This window comes from Mesoplodon bidens, assembly GCF_964165515.1.
Source record: "Mesoplodon bidens genome assembly, chromosome: 13".
In the NCBI taxonomy this organism is placed as follows: Eukaryota; Metazoa; Chordata; class Mammalia; order Artiodactyla; family Ziphiidae; genus Mesoplodon; species Mesoplodon bidens.
The window spans coordinates 17,085,828-17,108,949 of record NC_138169.1 but is presented as its reverse complement, the minus strand read 5'-3'; the positions used below and the strand labels follow the sequence as shown (position 1 = coordinate 17,108,949).

At 57.2% G+C, this 23,122-nt stretch overlaps 1 protein-coding gene across 3 annotated transcripts in view; it reads left to right on the top strand.

Moving 5' to 3' along the window:
- The window catches only part of PXN (paxillin), a 44,601-nt gene that overhangs the window by 17,346 nt on the left and 4,133 nt on the right, over window positions 1–23,122 (top strand). The window contains exons 2-11 of one of the 3 annotated variants that reach the window (XM_081252697.1): window positions 15,171–15,397; window positions 15,686–15,801; window positions 16,201–16,337; window positions 16,433–16,634; window positions 17,469–17,604; window positions 19,024–19,893; window positions 21,083–21,358; window positions 21,591–21,905; window positions 22,545–22,646; window positions 22,904–23,074. In XM_081252697.1, the coding sequence (XP_081108823.1) occupies window positions 15,171–15,397; window positions 15,686–15,801; window positions 16,201–16,337; window positions 16,433–16,634; window positions 17,469–17,604; window positions 19,024–19,893; window positions 21,083–21,358; window positions 21,591–21,905; window positions 22,545–22,646; window positions 22,904–23,074 (2,552 nt within the window). The remainder of the gene's footprint in view (window positions 1–15,170; window positions 15,398–15,685; window positions 15,802–16,200; window positions 16,338–16,432; window positions 16,635–17,468; window positions 17,605–19,023; window positions 19,894–21,082; window positions 21,359–21,590; window positions 21,906–22,544; window positions 22,647–22,903; window positions 23,075–23,122) is intronic. The other 2 variants (XM_081252695.1, XM_081252696.1) reach the window with 2 other exon arrangements.

Genomic DNA, 23,122 nt, shown 5'->3' with positions numbered 1-23,122 from the left:
TATTTAGGTAGGTAGAACGAATCCTTTTTATACTCGTGTTGCAGAAGAGGAAACTGAACTGTGATGAGTCTCAAGGGATAAGAAAGGATTTAGCCTGGAAAAGAAGACAGGAGAGTGGACTGCACAGCATGTACAAAGGCCTGGAGGGAGGAGGCTTTTGTGTGTATGTGCTAATAAGTTCATGGGTTCTGCTGTGGCACCGTGTGTTGTCCCAACAGGATCTTACAAACTCATCAAACTTAACCTGAGCGACAAGGCCACGGACAGTCGCTAGCCTTTGTTTCCCCAGTGGAATGACCTTTTTGGGTGGCCTCGGTATGGCAGTTGAGGTGGGGCCAGCCTCTGGGGCTTCTGTTATCCTCCAGTTAGGTGTTGAGCTCTGTCAGTGCGAATTCTTCCCTGGCTCAGCTGGGGTAGAGCCCTGGGCCAGTTCTGAAGGGCATTTCCCTAAGAGTTTGGGGCCTGAGATTGTGTCCTGGGCCCGCTGGCCCCAGTGGTGAGCCTGTATGCTTGTGTGACAGGAAGGACCTGGTTCCTGTGATAACACGCTTGACTTTACCCCTCTTCCGGAGGGGGGCTGTCGGGGGATGGAGGCAGCCTTGTATTTGGATTTCAGGGCTGGACTGGGGCACCGCGGGAGTGGGCTGAGGGAGGGGTGAGCGCTCTGAGAATTCCGGAGCTGGCTGCATGCAGTTCATAGCTTCCCCACACCCGGGCCAGAGCACACAGGCGTGGCAGCACTGTATCGCTCCCCAAACCTCTGCTTCCTGGGCCCCGGAGAGATTCAGAGGTGCTTGGCCAGGGGAAAAGAAAGGCCCTTGGGCTTGGGTAGCCCCGTGGCTCTGCCTGTCCTGGATCGCTGCCCTTGTCACCCTGACGCTCCTGTGCGCCTTCTTCCCCGAGGCCCTGCTTCTCCTCCCACCTGCCCTATCTCATCTGGTGGATGTTCCGTCCTCCCGCAGGAAACAAACGTGGGAGGCATCCTGTACTCCTCTGTCTTCATAGCCACTCAATTACCAGGTCTCCTTGATTTCGCCTAGTTTTATTTAGAGCACTGTGACTCTTGGGCCGCCTCTGGTCAAGCCCCGCCTCCCTCCCGGCTCCCCTGCACACACTGGTGTAAAACGCAAGCCTGGTCCTGCGTTCCCTCCCCCCACGGTTTGCCCTTGTAAGTCCAGACTCCACAGCAGGTCCTGCGCTCCTCTTCCCCCAAGCTGGGACTTGTGCTCTGAGCTCCAGCCCCCTCTGTCTGCCAGGCTGTGTCTCACCTCTGCCTCTGTTCCTTCCTGTGCCTGGAAAAAACCTCTGCTCTCTCCCCCTGGCCCAGGTTATGACAGTCTTCCACTAGTTAGCGCTCTGTGGGGCCAGAGACTGTTTTGTTTTGTCACTGTTATTCTGGCCGCGCCGTGTGGCATGAGGAATCTTAGTTCCCTGACCAGGGATTGAACCCATGCCCCTGCAGTGGAAGCACGGAGTCTTAACCACTGGACCACCAGGGGAGTCCCCAGACATTGTATTTTTGCCACCTCTGTGCCCAGCATGGTGTTTGTAGACATTATCGGGGCCACCGCGGTAAAGGTGAGGGGGCACCCAGGGAGAGGGTGGAAGGACAGGAGGAGGCAGGCCCTGGGGAATTCCCCATCCCTGTGATGTTAGAGGCTGTTATCGTACCCAGTCTACAGATGTAGGAACTGAGCTCAAAGAGGTGCAGTGCCAGCAAGTGGCAGAGCTAGGACTTAGAAGCTTTCCAACTACAAAACTCACACTGCATTTCCTTGCAAACTCACTTACTTGCTGAGGCCGGTGGGTGTTGTGAATGGTTGGAGTGGGCCAAAAAGAAAGGGCGTTAGATTTCATGCTACAGCCAGTGGTGGCCCTACAGGTAAGTAGACTCCTATTGCTAGCTCTTCTGACTGCTCCTGGGAAGCCAGACAATCTGGCTTTCATGTGAAATCTCTCAATTTATTAAGACTAACACAGATTTCTTTTAAAAGCACAAACAGGGACCTCCACTGCAGGGGGCCAGGGGGTATGGGTTCGATCCCTGGTTGGGGAACTAAGGTCCCGCGGCCAATAAAAACCCCACAAACACATCCAGGGAGTTGTGTGGTGGGATGCAGCCTGCAGGCCTAGGGCTGGTGGCGTCTGCCATATTCTCTGTTGCCTCCTTTAACCCCCCTTCCCCGGCTCCTGCTCCCTCTAGAATCCCCTCTGGAAGAAGAATCAGAGTTCATTACTTGAAAGAGCTCTTGGAAGATTATCTGGGCCAACCCTTAGCCATGTGTGGTTCCTATTTCACCAGAAAGGTAGGTAGGCGTGGGCAAGGAAGGAACTGTAAAATCTGCCCTCACCGGGAGTCTGTGCTCCTGGGCCTGAGCAGCTGGGCTCAGCCCCACTGCCCCACCCCCAGTGGCTGCTGGTACTTCCTGCTGTCGGCCACTGCACACTGAACTGCCCTTGGCTCTACGGGTGGCACCACCCCTGGGATCTTCCCTCAGAGGACCTGGACGCCGGGCCAGAGCGCCATGGCTGCACTTTGAGCCTGGGTTTTGAAGTTTGTCCCTCTCACGTGGAAACAGGAGTCTTTGTTCACAGCCAGTGAGACTTGACTCCTCTCGTCCCAGCTCCTACCTCAACTACGTGTGGGGTAGGACAGTGGAGTTGGGGGATCAGGCACCCCCCTGCCCCCGACTCCCTGCAAGGGACGGTGCCCATGGAGGGAGACCTCACAGTTCGGGGTACAACAGGGAGTGGGTGGATGGGGACAGAGACTTGCACTTTTTTTTTTAAGTTTTATTTTTTTATTGAAGTATAGTTGATTTATAATGTTTCAGGTGTATAGCAAAGTGCTTCAGTTATATATCTTCTTTTTCAGATTCTTTTCCATTATAGGTTATTATAAAATATTGAATATAGTTCCCTGTGCTGTATAGTATGTCCTTGTGTATGTCTTTTCTATATAGTAGTGTGGATCTGTTAATCCCAAATTCCAAATTTATCCTCCCCTGCTTTCTCCTCTGGTAACCATAAGGAGACTTGCACAACCAATCAATCAATCAATCAATAAATGAATGAATGAATGAGTGAGTGAATGGCTGTGTTGGGTCTTCGTTGCTGCACGTGGGCTTTCTCTAGTTGTGGTGAGGGGGGGCTTGCGGGGGTACCACTCTTGGCCATCTGTCCTGGCTCTGCTGGGTTGGATTCCCAAGAGCCCCAGATGTCTCCTCCAATAAAACCCAAAGCAGGGCTGAGATGGATACTTCCCCCACCACCCCAGGCAATCTCCTGATGTAACCAGCTGGGCATGGTGGAGGGAGGCCAGCCATGCCAAGCCAAGCTGAGCCCTGGGACTTTTTCTGCCATGTGAGCCCCAGGGCACAGACCACCCTGTTCGGTTCTTCCGTGAGGCTTGGCATCTGCTTGGCTCTCTGCTTCAGTTCTGGGGCTGGTAGGCTTCTAGGTGGCGGACTACAGGGGCTTATTTTGGTTCTCTTCCCGCCCCGTCCTCCTCCTCTGTACCTTGATGTCCCTACCTGTGAGCCCTGCCAGCGAGACTGACGGTCCTTGGATGCTTTTACTTTCAGGCAGGTCTTTCCCTCCTTTTTTTTTTTTTTTTAAAAAATTTTTATTTTTATTTATTTATGGCTGTGTTGGGTCTTCGTTTCTGTGCAAGGGCTTTCTCTAGTTGTGGCAAGCGGGGGCCACTCTTCATCGCGGTGCGCGGGCCTCTCACTATCGCAGCCTCTCTTGTTGCGGTGCACAGGCTCCAAATGCGCAGGCTCAGTAATTGTGGCTCATGGGCCTAGTTGCTCCGCGGCATGTGGGATCTTCCCAGACCAGGGCTCAAACCCGTGTCCCCTGCATTAGCAGGCAGATTCTCAACCACTGCGCCACCAGGGAAGCCCCTCCCTCCTTTTTTTGTCTTGTGGTTTCCCAGTGTGACTCTTGCTAGCCAAAGTCGTGAGGACTGTGGCCTCCATCTGTTCCCTCCCTGTCCAGGAAGAGGCCGAATTCCCAGTGCAGAGAGTCAGCTAGGATATGGGCTTCCAGAGAAATTTGTCTTGACCTCCTCAGGAAATGGCTGGAAGCACCTCTCCTTTGTAGATCAGCGACACCATCCCACCAGGGCCTGTGTGGGGAGCTTGGGAAGGACTGGGCCAAGACTTCGGGCTCCTCCCTTACTCAGGAGGTACCAACAGTCAGTCAGGCAGCCCGAGAATTTTGTCTTGCCCCAAACCAAGCAGATGGCTTCCAAACTTGTGAAAGTGGGAAGACCAGGGCTGGATGGCATAGATACTTCTAGGGAAGTGGAAGTGTAGTTGAGGGTCAACTGGGGGCCACTGGCCCCGGCTCTTTCTTGCCCCCTCTGCCCCGCTCTTGACTATCTCAGATAGTGGTTCCAACTGTGTTCTGCAGTGTCATACCCTCCAGATGATACTCGTGACAGATAAGGATCATGAGCTGCCCATCCTTCTTCTTGAGGGTGCTGCCTGGGGTTCTGCGCACCTTCCAGCTCTTTCTCTCCCTCAGGAAAGCATATTGGAACACATGTGGCTGGGCTGACAGGCATGAACACACTTAAGCTTATTTTCAAACAGCGAAAGCAAATAAATAGCAAATGTCCATACTTTATGATCCTTAGCTAAGGACAGGTGGTGGCACACCTCAGGCTGATTGATCGTACATCATGCGAGAGATTCTTTGTCCCTCCCTCCGTTGGCTGTTTAGTGCCTTCAGTGGAGCCTTGACTGCCAGTCTGTCTCCTGATGATTCCCTTGCCACCTCTGCCTGATTCTGGTGGGGGCTGGGGAGCCACTGTGCCCCAGAACAATGGCCCAGGCTCCTCAATCTGTGCAGATAAGAAGAGGGCGGAGGTCAGCGCCTGGGGCAGCCCCATCTTGCATCATGCTGTTTGGATGGGCAACAAGGTGGAAAACAGTCTTGCAAGTAGACCTACCAGGCAACGAGTTAGCCTAGAACATGGAGCTCCCCGTGCCACCACTAGGGGCTCATCTGTGGCACAGGGCCCTGCCTGAGGGGCAAAGACAAGAAGGGAGACCCAGAGCAAGGGCCCCAGCAGAGGCCGGGGTAGAGGGGCACCCCAGTGGCCAGCCTTCTTGGATTGCTCCAGGGGCTCTGGAGACTGGAGCTTTGGAAATGGAGAGTGCGGAGAGTGGTGACAGGCAGAATGAGGGACAGCTGCTGACAGCGATGTTCCTCTCCCAGTGGGCTGTCATGGAAAGAACATGGATGAGCTCTGCAGTCAGGCAGAGCTGTCCTTGTGGGGGTGGGGGACTCTGCCAGGCTGCAGAGCGTACTCATCAGACATCTCTGAGCCTCTTTGTCCTGATCTATAAAATGGGGTTGTGAGGCCTGCACGTTTCTCCCCGTGCCCTCCTGTCTGAGCTGCTTTCTGGTCACGCGGCCCTGTCTTTAGGTTCCTTTGTGGCACTCTGCAAAGGCTGCTCTGCCCTGGGCTTGCTCTGGGAGGTCAGAGACTAAGAGCTCCTCTGTTGCCGAGATTCCAGGTTCAATGCCACAGAGCTCTCAGACAGCAGTGGCTTCCCAGCAGGTAGCAGAGCTGGCATGGGGCTGGGGGGTGTTGGAGCCCTGTAACTTCTCGCTCTCGCCTCTGTCCTTGCTAGGGAGTGAGTTGGAGGCTTCTGGGCTCAGCTGATGTTCTCTGAGGAGGACTTGGAATGAACCCAAGGAACAGAGGGATGAGGTCAGTGGTTTGCTCAGCAAGGAGGCCCGACTTAGTGACAGACCTGTCACAGCTCCCAAGATTCCTGGCCGCAGTCCCTGGCTCCGCCTCCTCCCCCTCCCATCCTTAGGGAGATGAAAGTCGGCAATGATGCCATGATGCGATGATGCGGGTTTCTTTACCCGAGTGTCTCCTTGTGGCACAGCGGGAGGCCCGGGAGGCTCTCCCCAGCCGTGGTGGTTTTCGCACACTTTTTCATTGATTACTCACCCTGTGCTCTGTGAGCTATCTGAGTAACTAAAGCCCAGAATTGCCACCCAGGCTGGTGAGTGGTGTGGATTTGAACCTGTCCCCCTCTCTACTTGAAGGCCCGTTCTTTCCACTCGGCCACGCTGCCATGCAGGCTGGGATGCCAGGAGGGGTATAGAGAGAGATATGTCATTGTCCCAGCTCCCAGCGCCACATGAGAAGACAGATCTATGGTATGGACAGGATGGCTTTGTGGGACTGCTTAAATGTCACCTAAGCCCCTATGTGCATGTACAAAAGGTCTCTCTGAATCCTCAGTTCTTATCTTACAATTCATTTGCATTTTGCACCTGACTCCATAAAGTAGCCTTTTAATTTAAGGCAGTGATTTCAATTTCTTGCTTCTGAGTCAGGGTTTTTTTTTGTTTTTTGTGTTTTTTTGCTTCTGAGTCAGTTTGATCCTCAGAAGGTGTTCTGGGTTTACCTGTGCCCCTGGCCTCCACGCTCCCTCTGGGGGTGTGGATATCCCTGTAGATGATGGGGGTGGGAGGCATGTTCAGTGCTGTGAATAAAGGCAGTTTGCTGGGGAAAGGGCAGAGGGGGCCCAGTTTGGCCAGCGAGGCAGGTTGCAGTGAGCCGGCAGAGAAGGTAAAGGCCAGTCGGGGCTGTATTCTGAGAGGCTCAAGACCAGAATGCCAACCCCAGGGGTTCCGATCTCATTCTGTAGGCAGAGAGGGTCATGGTGGCTGAGTATTCTGACTCTCTTTGGCTTGGCAAACGCCCAGTCACTGTCCAAGAGGCTCATGAGGGTATTTGCGCTGTGGATCTAGCAGGGGGGGAGGAGGTTCCTGCCCTCAGAGGGCAAGCGGTCTAGTGGATGCGCACAGAAGGGGCGAGGTTTCAAGTTCACACTGCTGGCGTCTGCTGCAAGGGTTAGAATGGGGGAGCGCAGGGCAGGCGCTGCCGGTGAGTTTGAGAAGGGGCCGAGCGTGGATTCGGATGCCCGTCTAAGTTGTTGGCTTCCTGTGACAGAAAGGGAGGCAAGTAAAGGGGAGAGGCCCCATGAAGGAAGAACTGATGGTACTTGGTGACAGTGACATGTGAGGAGCTGGAAGAGGGCCGCAGGACATCACAGGTGCTATAGGAGAACCGGGGAAGGCCAGCAAGAGAGAGTGCGGTCAGGAAATGGCCTAGCTGCTGGAGATGGGGAAGAACGGACCTGTCCTGTGGCCACCGTGAGCCGTGTTCATTAGTCAGAGCTTGACTAGTCAGGAGGGGCTAAGTAGTGCTATGAAATCCACAAACATCGGGAAAAGACTACAGCTCATTCCTGGAACAGGCCAACTTTTGAACTTTCTGTTTGGGTCTCTGTAGGGCGGATGACTCACTTCTAAGCCCCTCCTAACCTCTGTTGATGATTAGCAGGGGTGAGAGGCCCCCGGAGCCGCCCTGCTCTGCAACAGACTGACTTGCCACAAAGAGCCCAGATTGCAGGAATGGATTGGGTGGATTTGGAATTGCTGAGAAAAATTCCAGCCCCTGAGCCACATGGGTTAGATGCTGTCTATCTTGTTGTATGTAAATCCACGTTTTACCCTTTGAAGGAACTGCGGGGTGGGCCTGGAGTTGAACCCTAGACACGACCTTAAAAAAGTCCAGAGTCTCTGGGTGACCCGAGGAGGTGATGAAATCTGTCCAATGAAATGCGTCCACGGGGTTCTGGGCCCTCTGGGGGAGGGTGGGGCCCGCTGATCCCGGACCCAGAGATGAGTTATTTACGACAGAAATGAGACTCCGCTGTCCACTCAGCCTGGACCTGCTGCTGTGCCCAGCTTGGGGGGTGGAGGTGTGCAAAGTATACCTGGGCAGCTTCTCCCACCTGTTGCTGCTTAACCTGCTGGAGCCCCATCAGATGGGGAAGCCGCCGTGGCCCAGGGCCTGGTCACTGGGGGCTCCTGTGTGGGTGCCCAGTGCAGATGGGGCCTGGCACAGTTGGGCTTCTGCCTGGAGCTGGGGGTGACCTCTGGCATTGCCTTTCTGCCTTTATTCTCTCGTGTCTCTGGTTACCTGTGCTCTGTGACCTTGGGCGCCAGCCAGGCACCCAGTAAAGAGAGCCAGCCTGCCTACACACTCATGTTGTGTCAGCCCCTGCAAGGAAGGGCAGACAGGAAACCGCCCTCCTAAGGCATGTGGGAAGCCCAGGCAAGAAACGCCTTCTCCAAAGGGCCGCCTCCCACCTCTCCGAGCAGCAGCTTGGAAGACTCCTGGCCGTCGTCTCCCCTGGTTTCCTGTGTGTCACCCCCAGCCCACACTTCCTTCAGGGCTGAGAGTAAAATGGCAGTTCCTGTTGAGTGAGGCATGAGTCAGCGAAGGAGAATGGTGGCTGAGTCTTCATAACCTCCAGGCACGGCTATTAAATATTTAAATGACACTACAGTATTGATTGTTTCTCCTCCATCTCCTTAGGGAGAGCAGTTCACTGTCTGGGATTCAGGTAATAGCAATATCTTGGATTTAGACAAACTCCGAAGAGCTCCAGAAAGCTTCTGTGTAAATTTCACTGGAAATTATGTTATCTCCTCCTCAGAGCTTGCTATCAGGCATGGGAACAAATTGGGTTCTGCCCGTTTTACCACTAGAGAAGATGCCCGACCCGATGACGGGCACCCAGCAGGCTGGGCCTGGAATCACAGCATCCTGGCACTGGCTACTTTCTCTGTTCATAGCTCCTTCCCCATCTTCCTCGTCCTCACAGCCCCGCTGTCATTCAGCCATTCATTCTACCTGCAGGGGATATGGCATCAAGCAAGACAGACAGGGCCCCTTAATTCTTGGAGAGGAGGCAGTCAGTTGACAAGAACCCAAATCGGCAGGGGAGGCCCCTTCAGGAGATTGAGTTCCTAGTCGGTGTCCAGGCCCTGGGTCCCCGGGCTGGGTAGTGCAGAGCAGATCTGGCCTAAATTGTAGATGGGCCCTTACCGGTCACAGATCTGTCTTTCCTCCCAGGACAGTTATCAGGATAAATATACCCAGCTCCCCATTCCTGGGGAGTTACTCACCATGTAAAAGTGCCCTGCTGCCCTGGATTAGATTACCTCTGCTCTAACTGCTCATGTGCTCAGGGCTGGGGGAGGGGGAGACCCGCCTTCTCGTCCTGCTCTCCTTCCTAATCTGGAAGAGTCTCAGCAAAGGGGCTGAGATGAGACCATCCCCGTAGAGGGGAGCCGGTCCTGCTGTTTACACAGCTCCTTCCTTAGGAAGGGCCGAGCCCCGCTCACTGCTTAGGTACTGAGCTTGGGCAGCTGTAAGGAGGCTGGGCAGCTTCTGCTCTGACACTTGAGGCCACCAAGCCTGCACAGGTGGTCAGCAGGGGAGCCGAAACCTCTCTTGCCCACAGTTCTGAACCCAGCAAGGTAGGCAGGCTGAAAGGCTGGGTTTCTCCAGGTCCGGTGGGGAAGGGACTCACCAAGCTGCTGCTGTCTCTGTGAGAGTCTGGGTCTCACCGTAAATGGAGGGAATGGACAGTTGGCCCTGGCCTGGGAAGGCCTTGTGCAATGGCAGTCCCTTATGGCTGTGCTGGAGCTCTCAGGGTAGTGTTCGCTACACCTTCCTTCTGCTTCTCAGCTCCCAAGGAAACACCTGCCTGGGCTGCGAAAGCTGAGTTACACTGGCCTGCAGAAAGAAGGTGGGTGAGCTGAGCCTTGTTCTTATTGTGGGCCTCTTCTAGGCTAGGTATCAAGAATATAAGGCATGTCAAGCTGGGGTCTTCCTGGTGGCCAAAGGACCCCACCTCTTTTAGATCAGCCTAGCGCTGGTGTGGCAGAGGAGCCTGTGAACTCTGGGATGCGATGATGCCCCACATGTACCTGCCCCATCATGAAGATCTGCTGGGCAGGCTTCTCCATGGTGACTTTGTTTTCCCCAGAATGGTGCCCCTAACTGATGATCTAGGATTGCAACATCCTTTGCCTCCAGGATGTTGAAACGCATTTCTCCTTCCCCTCCAGGGCTAACCATCTCTCTGGGAGGGAACTCCATCTACTGAGCGTGTGCTCTATTCCAGGGACTGTGCTAAAGCAGGCACTTTATATCCACTCTCTCATGTAATCCTTACTCCTGTGAGTAAGGTGGTGGAATTCCCATTGGACGGACAAGAAAACCGAGGTACAAGAGCAGTTAGGCAGCCTGGACGAGCAACTTGGCCACAGAGCAGAGTTTGTGTGCCTCAGAATTCCCCTGTGTGAGTTCTAACATCTCGTGTCCCAGGAGCCTGGGAGGAAGAATGAAATCACTCTGGTAACCGCGCCCCCCCCCAACATTTGAGGGATCCTGGATGGCCCTTTATCTCACTCTCTTTGGCATCCATCCCGCTCTAGGCCTCTGATCTTGATAGTCTTTATCACATACTAAGAAGTTGCTGGGCTTGGGTAGGAGGAAGCCAGGCTTGTGAAAGAGGCTTGACTTGTCTTTATACTCCAGTTGGGGGTGGAGGTGGAGGTGGTTAGTTGAGTCTCTTTAACTTATTATTGGGCGCCATGTGTCTGTGGGTCAGCCCAGGCCCCCAAGCCTCAGTCTGGCGGAGATCCCCTATGTTGGGGATGTGAGGGGGCCTGGGGCTCCCTCTGTCCTGGGCACCTGAGCTGGTCTGGGAATATGAGGGGCACAGCTGCAGCATTTGCCCTGGAATGCAGCCCGACCGGCCCCCGAGTCTCCTCCCTCCCAGCGCAGAGAGCCTGGACACCTGAGTCTTAACCCCCTCAGGGCTGCAGAGCCAGCGGCTAACCCCCACCCCCACCCCCCCACCCTCTCTGTCCTCAGGATTGTGCTCCGCTGGTGGTTGCTGGGCCCCAGGGAAGGGCCTTTCACCTCGTCCCGGCCCCGTGTGCTGTGCCCACCCACCTGCTTGCCCCTGGGCAGCCTCTCAGTGGAAGCCACAACCCCTCTGAGTGGCTGCTTAGGTGCAGCCGCTGGGCACTGGAAGCTAGGGCATGTGTCTGTCTCTTGTGTCACTCTTGAGTCACGCCTTCAAATGATGTGTGCTGCAGGCACGGCCCAGAGGCTTGCCCCCCCTGGCGCCGTTGTGCTCCTCCTCACAGCCTGCTCCGTCCCTCCAGCTCAGTCAGGCATTCCCTGGCACTGAAACTTTCCCGGTGCACCCATGGCCGGCTGGGGGCTCCCGGGTCTTCCCCGGCTCTAAAATTCCGTGATTGCTTGAGGTTACCTTCGATTACTCCCCGTGGCGGAGAGCCGATGAGCCAATAGCTCCCTCTGGCGGGCAGCGGAGGACGGTCCGCACCCCTTCGCTGCCAGGGCGCAACAAGCTGGTTGCCTCTGGTGGACTGGAAACTTTGCATTAACTCCCCCATCCCCAGTTTCGAAAGGAGAACTCTTCCTCTCCACACATACACTAGATAGACTCCCAGAGACCTGGGCTTTCCCTCTTCTTGGATGGAAGTGACAGAGCCTGTATCCGCTGGTCTGGAGAGGCAAAACGCCTGCAGAATCTAGGGTGATTTCCTCCAGCAAGGGGCTGGGAAGCCCTAGAGAGACCTCTTTCCCCAGGGTGACTAGGGTGGTCCTAGTCGCTCTGACTTGTTCCCGTGGTCTCAGGCCTGGACCCAGAAGCTTAGTGGAGCGATGCTGAGGAAGTCTGAGGCCTTCCTTAGGCTGAATGAGTGAGCCCTGGCTGCTTACTGCTTCTGTGTGTATGGAAGCCATCCTCCAAACATGTGGGAGAGAGGGTGTGTTCCAGCGGCACCATTTCCTCTGACACCTTCTTCGGGGTATGTGTAGAAGGAATCCTGAGCCTGCCCCTAGGGTATTCAGAGCTGGCACCAGGCAGTAACTGTAGCTGAAAACTGGGGACCTTCCCCCCGCCCCCACCCGCCCTGTGGACTGCAGGTGAACTCCATCTGCCACCTCTGTTTACTCAGGCCGGGGAGGAGCTTGCTGAGCTTGCAAGGAGACTTTGGCCCATCACCATTTTGCAGCCTGTGGGGAGATAGCAGGTCTTGGCACCCATAGGAATCCAAAGTAGAGGCCAGCGAGTACTCCTCCGTGCCTCCTGTATTCCTGGCTCTCCCCTGGGGCGCTTGTGAGGGGTTTGGTGGGACAGTGGCACCAAGTTCTGTCTATCACAGAGCAAAGACCATGGATGGAGAGAGAGGAGGAAGCTACACCGCAGAACCAGTGGCTGTGCATGTCCTAACTCTCACTCAGACACAAGTTTGGACAGTGGTGTGCCTCCGCTCTCTGACATCCACAGATGTGTCACTCTGTTTTTGGGGTGTTTTAAAAAAGATTTATTATTTATTCAGTTTTGGCTGTGTCGGATCTTAGTTGAGGCATGCGGGATATTTCGTTGCGGCGCGCGGGCTTCTCTCTAGTTGCGACATGCGGGTTTTTTCTCTCTAGGTGTGGCGCGCAGACTCCAGGGCGCGTGGGCTCTGTAGTTTGCGGCACGCAGGCTCTCTAGTTGAGGCGCACGAACTGAGTAGTTGTGGCACGCAGGCTTAATTGCCGCGCGGCATGTGGGATCTTAGTTCCCTGTCCAGGGATCGAACCCACGTCCCCTGCATTGTAACGTGGATTCTCTACCACTGGACCACCAGGGAAGTCCCCGAATGTTTCCCTTTGAATGTTACTTTATTACTTTGCTTTTGCATTTCTCTTCAAGGTTGCCCTTTTCTTGTCTTGCCCAGACCCTACCCATAGAGGACTTAGGAGAAGTCAGCACTTTGCAGCCCAACCTGACCTCCTTGGAGGAAAATCTTTTTCTGAATTTCACAAAGCACATGAGATGTGGTGTTTGCAACTTCCCGTGTACTATAGCATCTGCTATCCCGTATAAACCTCACGCCAGTGCTGTGAGGTGGGGAGCTAAGTGATTTGCTCTGTGGCTGTGGGTAGTGTAGATAGAGGAGCTGGGACTGAACTCAGGCCTGGCTCGACTCCACAGATCTTTTGTCTCCACCCCCCAGGACTGGTCCTTTTGACCAACAATTGTATCTGTGTTGAGAAGAGCCTGTTTAAATCATAAACCAGAATCCATCCATGAACCATAAGCCAGGCTTGGAGTCAGGTCATGAGTGAGGTGGGAGAAGGTGTCTGGTACAGAGGCTGGTGGTGTCCCTGGCTCAGAAGGTTTGACGAGGAAGCTTAACCATCTGTCTTCTATTGAGTGGAGCCCGAGAGACCCGAGTCCAGGTCCCAGCGGTGTCACTTCAGCCAGCTCAGGCAGTGTGGAGATGTGCCTCTGCCTCTCTGAACCTCAGTTTTGCCATCTGTGCTAGTGGTATCGTGAGAAGGAAGAGAGGTGACACAGGTGAAACTCCTGGCACGTGGTGGGCATTCAAGCACGGCAGCTGCCCTTGTTACCCCTACTGGACTTGCACTTGTTGGGGGCTGGCTCTGCCCATGATGGAGAAGGAGGGACCCCAACCCTCCTGCTGGCTTGGGCCCAGAGGAAGCCAGGACGCCTTGTGAAGCCAAGGCAGCAGGTGTGGCCGTGGAGAGGCCACTGGGATTGGCCCTGGACACTGGTTCCTTTTCCACTGTTACCTAGACACACAGACTCCCTCTAGTTCCGGTTGCTAGAGATAGGAAGTCAGACTTCTTCCAAAGGACCTGGAGGAGTCAGGGGCTGCAGGAACTGACCTTCCTTGGAAGTCAGAGACATCCCGGGCCTTGGAACAAGCTTCTGATCAGCTGGGTAGGAGCCTGGGGTAGGTGCTGCCAGCCTTGGGGGTAGGACATCAGGGCACGTAGCTGGGAGGTGTGGGCCCACAGACCCAGGCCCTGGGTGAGGCCCTTGCTTCTTTCTTACTTCCTTTGAGCAGGGGTGGGGTTGGGGACAGGGCCACCAGGAAGGATCAGACTGGCAGCCCTCAGAGCTTGGGCCCCGTCATTCAGGAAGTTGTACTGTTTAAATCTGACACCATCTTGTGATCACAGCAGCCTCTTGCAGGGCAGATTTTTGGGGTTTGGGGCTCTGAGGAGTCAGTCCTGTCACTTACTGGCTTTGTTTTTTGGGGCCAGTCCCACCACCTCTTGAAGCCGGTTTCCCCGTCTGTAAAGGGAGGGTGAGAATTCCAACTTCATGGGGTATTAGGAGGATTAACTGAGACCACGTATGCAACGTGCCCAACACGGTGCCTGTTACTAGTAAACGGCCATGATCCAGCCATTGCTTTCTGGTGATTATTATCACAAGGGCCAGGGAACGAGTTCCCCCACTGCAGCAGGCCAGCAAGGGGGGGAGAGTGAACTAGTCCGTGGCACAGCAGGAACGAGGGCATGGCATGTAGGGCCAGGCTGTGGGGCTGTTGAGGGGCCCGGGAGGGCAGGATCAGCAGCTCCTGCCCCCACCCCTCCAGCTGTACCCTTCTTGTCTGGGGACTGGGGAGATGCAGGGCCCGCTGTGGGCTGCCTAGTGCCAGGGTAATGGAAGCTTGCACTTGAGGGCTGATTCGGCTCCCTTGCTGCTGTTAAAAGCAGAATAGTGGGGCCCTGGAGCCTCTGGGGCCAGGCTGCTTGCCAGGCTTCCTCAGAAACAGCCTACAGAGCAGTCCTGCCCCTCTCTGCTGACGGTGGGGGGTGGGGGGGAACGCTGCACCAGCCTTGTCCCTCACCGGCAACCCTGAGACTCGGGAGGAGCTTGGAGCCTGAGGTTCGGCTTCTACCTGTTCAGGAGGGCAGGTACCACCCCAGGGGCCCCTCCAGGCTGGGGGCTGAGCGGGCTTAAGCTCTTGGAAATTAAGTGGGACCTGGCAGTGCCCAGGCCCCTCCCTGTGACGTGGGGCCCCTCCCGCCCGTTCTCTCTGCCTTGCCCTGCGGAGTCAGAGTGCGGGTTCCAGGCAGGCTCTTCTGACAGACTCCCAGCCGGCCAGCCAACCAGCCAGCCAGCCAGCCAGCTGCACAGCCCTGTCGGAAGGGAACACAGGTGCCCGGCTCCCAGAGGTAGGAGAGCCCTCAGGGCGGCCCCAGGAACCTTCAGAGCACCTTCTTCTTGGCTGGGGAGAAGAGCCTTGGGAGCTGTTCTTAGCCAGGCTGGTCTGGGCTGGTACCTTCCTGACCTGAGGCTGGTCATTTCTCCCATGGGCGGAGCAGGTGCTCAGAAGTCATTAACTCTTGGGTGTAGGCAGGGAAGGTGCTGCCACTGGAGCCTTAGTCCCCAGGATCCATTTTCTTACCCGCTCCCCACGCCTTCTCTCTGCAGACGCCCTGCTGGCAGACTTGGAGTCCACGACCTCCCACATCTCCAAACGGCCTGTGTTCTTGTCTGAGGAGACCCCCTACTCGTACCCAACAGGAAACCACACATACCAGGAGATTGCCGTGCCACCCCCTGTCCCTCCACCCCCGTCCAGCGAGGCCCTCAATGGCACGGTCCTTGACCCCTTAGACCAGTGGCAGCCCAGCACCTCCCGATTCATCCACCAGCAGGTAAGGTGGGGACAGGGGCTCGGAAGTCAGCTTCAGGGCACAAGGAGCTTGTCTGGCAGTGGCTCGGAGAGCCAGCGATCAGGGAAGTGGGGAGAAGAGGCGGGAAGCGTCTGGCTCTCCCCACCCGCCGCCACGTGAGGGGGCAGTGACCAAGTGTTAATCACCTGTCTCCTGGTCAGAGTGTGGAAACTCCCTGGTGAGACTGGCTGTGAGCAGGAACCTTCCGGGGGTGACTCGGGCTGTTCCTTTTCCTCCCCGGGGAGGCTCTGAGCACTGTCCTTGCTGCAGCTTCCATCCCCGTCCCCTGTGTACGGCTCCAGTGCTAAAACTTCCAGTGCCTCCAACCCCCAGGACGGCGTTGGCCCTCCGTGTCCCCGAACCGGCGAGGAAGAGCACGTGTACAGGTACTGCCCAGCTCCTCCCCCTGCTTGGGAATCCTGCGCATCGGTGGGCAGAGGCCACTGAGGCCAGGGACAGGCACGGCACAGCGCTGGGGGGGAGGGGGATTCTGCCTCAAGGGTCACTGGGTTAGACGGCAGAAGGCCTCTCAACTGGCCCGGTGGCCTTATCTGCCATCACCGTGCAGCAGCTGGGCTGGCTCTCACATCGCCCTGCGTTGAGGAAGGTTCAAGAACTGAAGCAAGACTTCCTTTCTCCCCTCTTCTTGCCACATCACTTCCCCGCTCTCCGTCCTCTGGCCGGTGGAGACGCTGTATCCCCTCTGTCTTATTCTTCTTGAGGATTTGGGGGCCGTCAGAGCTGGGGAGCGTCTCTCACCGAGGTCTTCCCTTTGCCTCTCAAAGCTTCCCCAACAAGCAGAAGTCAGCTGAGCCTTCACCCACCGTCATGAGCTCCTCCTTGGGCAGCAACCTTTCTGAACTCGACCGCCTGCTGCTGGAGCTGAACGCCGTGCAGCATAACCCCCCAGGCTTCCCTGCAGGTAGGACTATGTCAGGCCCACCAGGCCCACCTGCTGGCCTCTGGATCCCTGCAGGGCTCAGGGCTGAGCAGCTTTTCTCTTTTCCTTCTCCCAAGATGAGGCCAACTCAAGCCCCCCACTGCCTGGGGCTCTGAGCCCCCACTACGGCATCCCGGAGAATAACAGCCCGCTGGGGGGCAAAGCTGGGCCACTGACCAAAGAGAAGCCCAAGCGGAACGGAGGCCGGGGCCTGGAGGACGTGCGGCCCAGCGTGGAGAGTCTCTTGGATGAGCTGGAGAGCTCTGTGCCCAGCCCCGTGTGAGTCTTCACTGGGCCCTCCCAGGCAGGGGAAGGTCTCGCCCAGCCCGTCCCGTGCTCCAGGGTCTGCCGTCTCATCCCCAGTGTCACCCGTTCCCTCTGAAGTGCCTGTTGTTTGCCAGGCCCTGCACCAGGCCTTGGGGGATGGTGACGAGTCACGCAGACACCATGCCTGCCTTCAACGAGCCACTATCCATCAGGAAGGACAGACACTGTGCACGCTGAGGGCACCCGTAGCCCAGCAGTTGTCAGCACAGGCTTTGGAGCCACACAATAGGGTTCACATCTTGGCTGTGCACTTACTAAGTGTTGTCTCTCAAGCCTTTGTTTTCCCTTCTGTAGAATGGGATAAGGGGAAATGGGATAAGGGGGATAAGACCACCTACCTCAGTAGGGGTGAGACCCAATAACACACGTAAAGCACGTGCACACAGGACCCGTGGTAAGTGTCTACCGAGTCTTAGCTCTCCTTGGCGTTACTGTGTTGTTGGAACAGCTTCACATGTACGTGCAGTGTTGTGGAGGATACACAGGATGCTGGGGCTTGTTGACCGGGCAGGCTTGGACTTGGTCTTCTTGGGAAAGCAGTGCCATTTGAGCTGACCTTGCGTCTCTCCATCAGCTCACCTCAGTGCTCTGTCCTGCTGGCTAACAGCAGCCCCTCCCAACGATGGGTCCCCAGGAGAGACTGGGAGCTGGTGGGCTTCCCGGGGTTAGGGGTGGCAGGACCCCAGTGTCAGAGCTGAATTGTTGATTCCCTGGGGAGAGGAGGGACATGCTGGGGGTGCACGGGCTGGCCTCTGGGGTCCCCGCTGATGTCATGCCTGCATGCAGCCCCGCCATCACTGTGAACCAGGGCGAGATGAGCAGCCCCCAGCGAGTTACCTCCAGCCAGCAGCAGACACGCATCTCCGCCTCTTCTGCCACCAGGGAGCTGGACGAGCTGATGGCCTCGCTGTCGGATTTTAAGGTGCCCTGAGGTCCCTCTTCCCTGCCCTGGCCCCTCAGAACCCCCATCCTTCCCCTCCTGTACCTCAGCATGAGTAGTTGGAACTTGGCCCCTGCGTGTTTGGGTGCCTCGCCCTGAGCCTGGGACCCCGCAGGCAGTGCCCTGGCCTTGCCAGGATACGGGGGAGGGAGGGCCAGGCCGGCCACGTGGGGACTGAGCTGCCTCTCAGCCTGTGAAGGCAGGACGTGCTCAGCAGGACATTCCTTCCTCCCTGGGTGCTCTCAGCTCCCAGCCACCCAGGCGAGGGATCAGGAGGCTGGGACAAAGGACCCTGTGTCGATGGCTGCTCTTGGTAGGGGAGGGGGTGCTCTGCTGGGCCGTGTGGGATCCTGTGCCGAGAGGTCATTTGCCCTGGAGCCCCATCTCCCACGCTGCCTGGCTGTCCTCAACACAACCTTTCTTTCTGCCTCTGGCTCCTGAATCCACAGGCCTCTTTCGCCATCCTCCTTCCATCCTCCATGGGTCTCTGTGAGTTCCCACAAGTTCTCTCTGGGAAACCTCACCCGTCAGGCCACTGGGCCAGTCCTGCATGAGGCGCCCCATCTCCTCCCCAGGCCTGCCAGACCCGAGATGTTTTATTTAGAGGATGCAGTGCTTTGATGGGGACTGATGGGGACTGAACTCGCCAACAGTTGCTGACTCCACCCTTCCACGGGGGCATGACTTAGGGAATCGGAGGAGGGGAGCCGGCTTTTGGCCCCATTGGTGCCTCCAAGCCTCCCTTCGGCTGGGGTTTCACGGGGCCAGGGGGATGGGAGCGGCCTGGGCTTGTGGCCCTCATGTGCCAGTGGTTCTGAGTGGCCACCGTCAGGAGCAAGTACACTGGACTCAGGAGTTGGCCTGAGGGAGCCCTGCCCCAGCACCCTTTAGGCGGTGCTGCTTTTCTGAGATCCCTTGAGAAGCTGCGCTGGTTCTCACTGTGCCCCTGGGGCAAGGTCTCGGGGGATGTAGGAGAGCTGGGATTGTCTGGGAGAGACAGAGCGAGAGCTGCCTGTGGCTGTCTGTCCCTTGATTGGTGCCTGGACTGACCTCCCCGTGACCCACCTCACCTTAGCTTTTTCTCCCTCGTCTGTACTTGGATTGGTGGGGGGCGGTGCCCGACAGGCATGGCTCAGAGGCTGCTTTCTGCTGCCTGGGTTTGATGGGAGCCAGGGATATGAAGCCCAGGAAAACCTTTCTGGGGGCTGGGTCTTCTTGCAGGGCCAGTCCTCATGCCTCAGCTTCGCCACCACCTTGGTCTTGTCAGTGTAGACGGTCTTGTCAGTGTAGACGGGGACTCTCAGAGCCCCGAGGCCCAGCCTGCCCCTTGCAGTGGGCTTCCTTCCTCATGTCTCCCAACTCTCTCTCCTCTCCCCTCTGTCTTTTGTCTTTCTCCTCCAGACCAGCTCCTCTGCTGTGGCCTTGAGCTCCCCAAGGCTGCTGCCCAGCTCAGCTCCATCCCCACACCACATACTTTCTCCTCCTTCTCCTCCTCCTGGGCCCTCTGTATTCCTGCCACCCCCTAGGAAACCCTCCCCTCGAGGCCACAGCCACACCCTGGAGGTCCTCTGCCCTGAGGACAATGTGGCCCCCAGCTGGCTTGATTTGGCTGGCCTTGGGGAGATGCCTGACACCCCCAACTCAAGGTCTCCCTCTACGGAGAGTTCTCTGGGGCCACCGGGTGCAGGGAGCCAGGCTTGCCTTTGGAGGGACCCACCAAACGCGAGCCTGGTGAGTGAGCTCTCCAGGGTGCCTCCCGGCCACACTCTACCCCACGCTGGGTGCACAGGTCCCCAGGAAGCTGAGGAACCCCAAGTGCTGTCGGCCAACGCTTTGTGCCCAAGAGAGGCCGTGACTGCCACATGGGAGTGGCCGTGGGCTCTGGAGGCGCTTAGGCCTGAGTCCCCCCGGGGAGCTACGCCCAGCTTCCAGGAAGTAATCGAGCCAACCGCCATGGCCGTGGACCATCAGGCTATCTTCCCGGATACCTGGAGTCTCACGAAGGCATGTGGACAGCAGGAGGAGAGGGCAAGGCCAGAGCCAGGGGAGCCAGAGAGCAGATGCCCTGCCCCAGTTGAGGAGGAGCAGTTAGGTGGAGAGACGGCCACGGGGGGCAGCCTGGTCAGGCCAGCCCAGGGACCCGAGACCCCCAGGAGGCCAGAGGGCACCACCGAAGCCGCTGCAGAGGCCAGGAGGGAACGGCCAGAACTTCCACAGGCTGTGGTCGTGGACACACCCAGCACCACGGAGAGGATTTCCACCTCTGGCCAGGCAGGCGTGAGCTCGCACGGCTGCTAGGCATGGCCCCGGCAGGCCACACGCGGACCACGCCTGGCTAATTGCATGCAGCCTCCCACTCTGCGCATGTTTGCTTGGGCAGCCGATTCCGAGATGCCGTGGCCTGAGACCCTGACAACCAGCACAGGGCAGTGGGCTCTGTGGGGCCGGCGGAGCTCCCAGGGCCCTGGAATTTCTCTTAGTGGCACTCTACCTCTTGCTTGATTAAGGCTTTTTCCTTCAGATGAGCTTCCCCTGACATCCTGATGGGATGTGTGTGGAATGGTGAAAAGCATGGGCTTGGGAACCAGATAGAACTGAATACAAACCACGCCTCCAACACTTGCTCCCTGGGTGACCTTGGGCAATGCCCGCACCAGCCTCCGTTTTCTCGTCTTTAAAATGAGGGTAATAGACCATTTCCCCCAGAGTTGTCCAGAGGATTAATGAAGTAATGCCTGGAAGGTGCTTAGAAAGAACATAGCACATGGTCCCCAATAAGCCGTGGCTGATGTTAACGGTTATTATTCACTTCTTGATTAAAATTTTAAGCCCTCTTCAAAAACAAAGTAAAATAAAACAACAAAAAAAATAACCAAACCAGGACTTCCCTGGCAGTCCAGTGGTTAAGACTCCACGCTCCCAGTGCAGGGGGCACGGGTTTGATCCCTGGTCAGGAAACTAAGATCCCTCATGACACACAGTGCGGCCAAAAAAAAAAAAAAAAACCAAACTGCTAGAAACAAGTAGGTTATAATGTAAACAAGGAAAAAAAACCTGGTTGAAGGATTTACTGTAAGGAAAGACCACATTTTTTCTACTACGAATCAAAAAAAGGAAGGGAGGGAGGGAGGGAGGAAGGGAAATTCTTATGCCCTTTCAAGAATGTCCACTTACATTCCTTCAAATAATTCTTGTAATAACCCTGTAAGGCAGCTAAGAAAATACCATTACCCCATTTCAAGGATGGAGAAGCTGAGGCCCTGGAAGTGAAGTGTCTTACCCAAGGTCAGGGCTGACTTGGAGGGAGTCTGCTCTGCCCCCTGCCTCCACCCTAGCTCAGCTTGGCTCTTCTCTCGTGGTTTGGTCCTGCCCACCCCTCCTGGGGGCTCTTGAGTGTGGACTGAGCAGCATCTGCTGAGCCCAGAGTGGCCTGTGACAGTTCCCTCCCCCCCCCCACCAGATCCGCTCCATGATCAGAAGGAGCCGGGAGACCGGCCACGCTCACCCCATGTCCCGGGAGCCCTCCCCTCGTCGCCGGCTGGACCCCGCCACCCTGAGCAGGACCCCGTCCCAGGAGCGGCTCATCGCGGAGCTGCAGGGTCGGCTGGGCATCCAGCCGGAGGTGGAGGAGGCCGAGGGGGCCGCGGGGGCCTCTGCCGAGGACTGGCTGACCGAGGGCGTCATCATCACTGTGCAGCCGTGTGGGAGGCGGGCTAGGGGGCAGCTGGTAGAGAAGGTAGTGAGTAGGTGCCCAGGGCTGGGCCAGGGCGGAGGTCCTCCAGTTCTTCCCCAGCAGCGGCCAGAGGGGAAGTTTGGCATGTGGGGGGGGTGGTCCTGCATCCCGTGGCCTTGTGAGGCCAGCCTCACTCTTGGTGCCAGAGTGGGAGGGCCCCAGGGAGCCCCTACTTGCTGAGCTGATGTGTTCTCCGCCGTTGCCTTCATCTCTCTCCCTCTCTTCTTCCTCCCAGGTTGTCTTCCCTCCTGGCTCTCCCATTCCCCTGAGAAGAACCTTCTCTGTTCTGCCTTCTCCTCCTCCTCCCAGCCCTTTGCTCCAGCATCGCAAAGACGCCTCGGCCAGCAGCTCTTCTCCCCGGCCCAGCCCGCCCACCTCCTCCACCCTGGGGCCCTCGGCTCTTCCTCGAGGTCCCCCCGGGGTCCAGAGTGCTGGGGCGGGGCCACGGGAAGACGGTGTGCAGGGCCCCACCCCGCCCACTCCTGCGCCCCACTCTGTGAGGTCCATGGGCTGCCAGACTGACGAGGACCCACTCTTCCCCCCGATGCAGGCAGGCCTCCCGGGGCCCTGACACCAGCCCTCCCTGTCCCTGTCCTTATGCTCTAGTGGTGTTCCCGCTCTGCACACATACACACCCCCTCTGTTCCTCCATCCACAAGCCCTGCATGGTACCATGGTCCTTCCTGAGACCTGGCCTTGACCCTGGACCCTCGCTTAACCTGATGTCCACGCTCTCACCCCCGAGACATCAGCTGCCCTCTTTCTTCCCCGTGGGGCCTCCCCTCTGCCTGCCCCTTCCTGCCGCCCCTTGGTCCTGCCCCAGGCTCCATCTGAGGAAGCCATTCCCAGAAGGAAAACCAAAACCTATTCCCCCCCTTCAGCCCCAGACCCAGTACCTGGCGAGGCCTCCTTGCTCTCCGGCCCCATCACCTCCCCTCCCTAAGTCCTGCACCTTTTGGTAGGCTTACCTCTCTCTCCCTCTTCATCTCTCCCTGGGCCTCTCTCTCGTGGTTGTTTTTCTCTAGGCTTTTTCTCCTGATTTTGGTACTGCTAGTAGGGGAAAAAAATCCATCTTTTCATTTCATCCTAAAGTCCTTTTTGTGAAATGGTCCGATGACAAGGTCTCTTATTCTTTCTTTCTTAATTAAGAAAAAAGAAATTCTTATTCTTGTTTCCTCCCCTATCTAAGATCCACGGCCTGGAACAAAGAGCGGACGGAGATCTGTGCTGGGCGGCCGGCTGGCCTCCGAACGGCAGCCAGAGCAGCCCTGAAGGGCAGGACGAGGGAGGGGTCAGTGCCAAGGCTGGGGCTTAATGTCCTGCTTGCCATGTGTTCCCAGGGCTCGGTCAAGCCCACCGTGAGCCCCTCTGACACCAGAATGTCTTGCAGATGCCACTCCCACCTTGAGGGCTTCTGAAGCCCCTGGAGGGGCTGTACTTCCTGCCTCCACCAGCCCGTCTGTCCAGGAGAGGGGAGAGCCCCTGGTGCTGTGAACCCCGTCCCCAAGGCCCGGATGTCCTCACCTGCCCTCTCCCCTCTCTCCACAGTTCATGGCCCAGGGGAAGACAGGGAGCAGCTCTCCCCCGGGAGGGCCCCCAAAGCCTGGGAGCCAGCTTGACAGCATGCTGGGGAGCCTGCAGTCTGACCTGAACAAACTGGGGGTCGCCACAGTCGCCAAGGGGGTCTGCGGGGCCTGCAAGAAACCCATCGCGGGGCAGGTGATGATGGGGTGGGTGGGGCAGGGGAGGGAGCGGTAGGTGGGCACG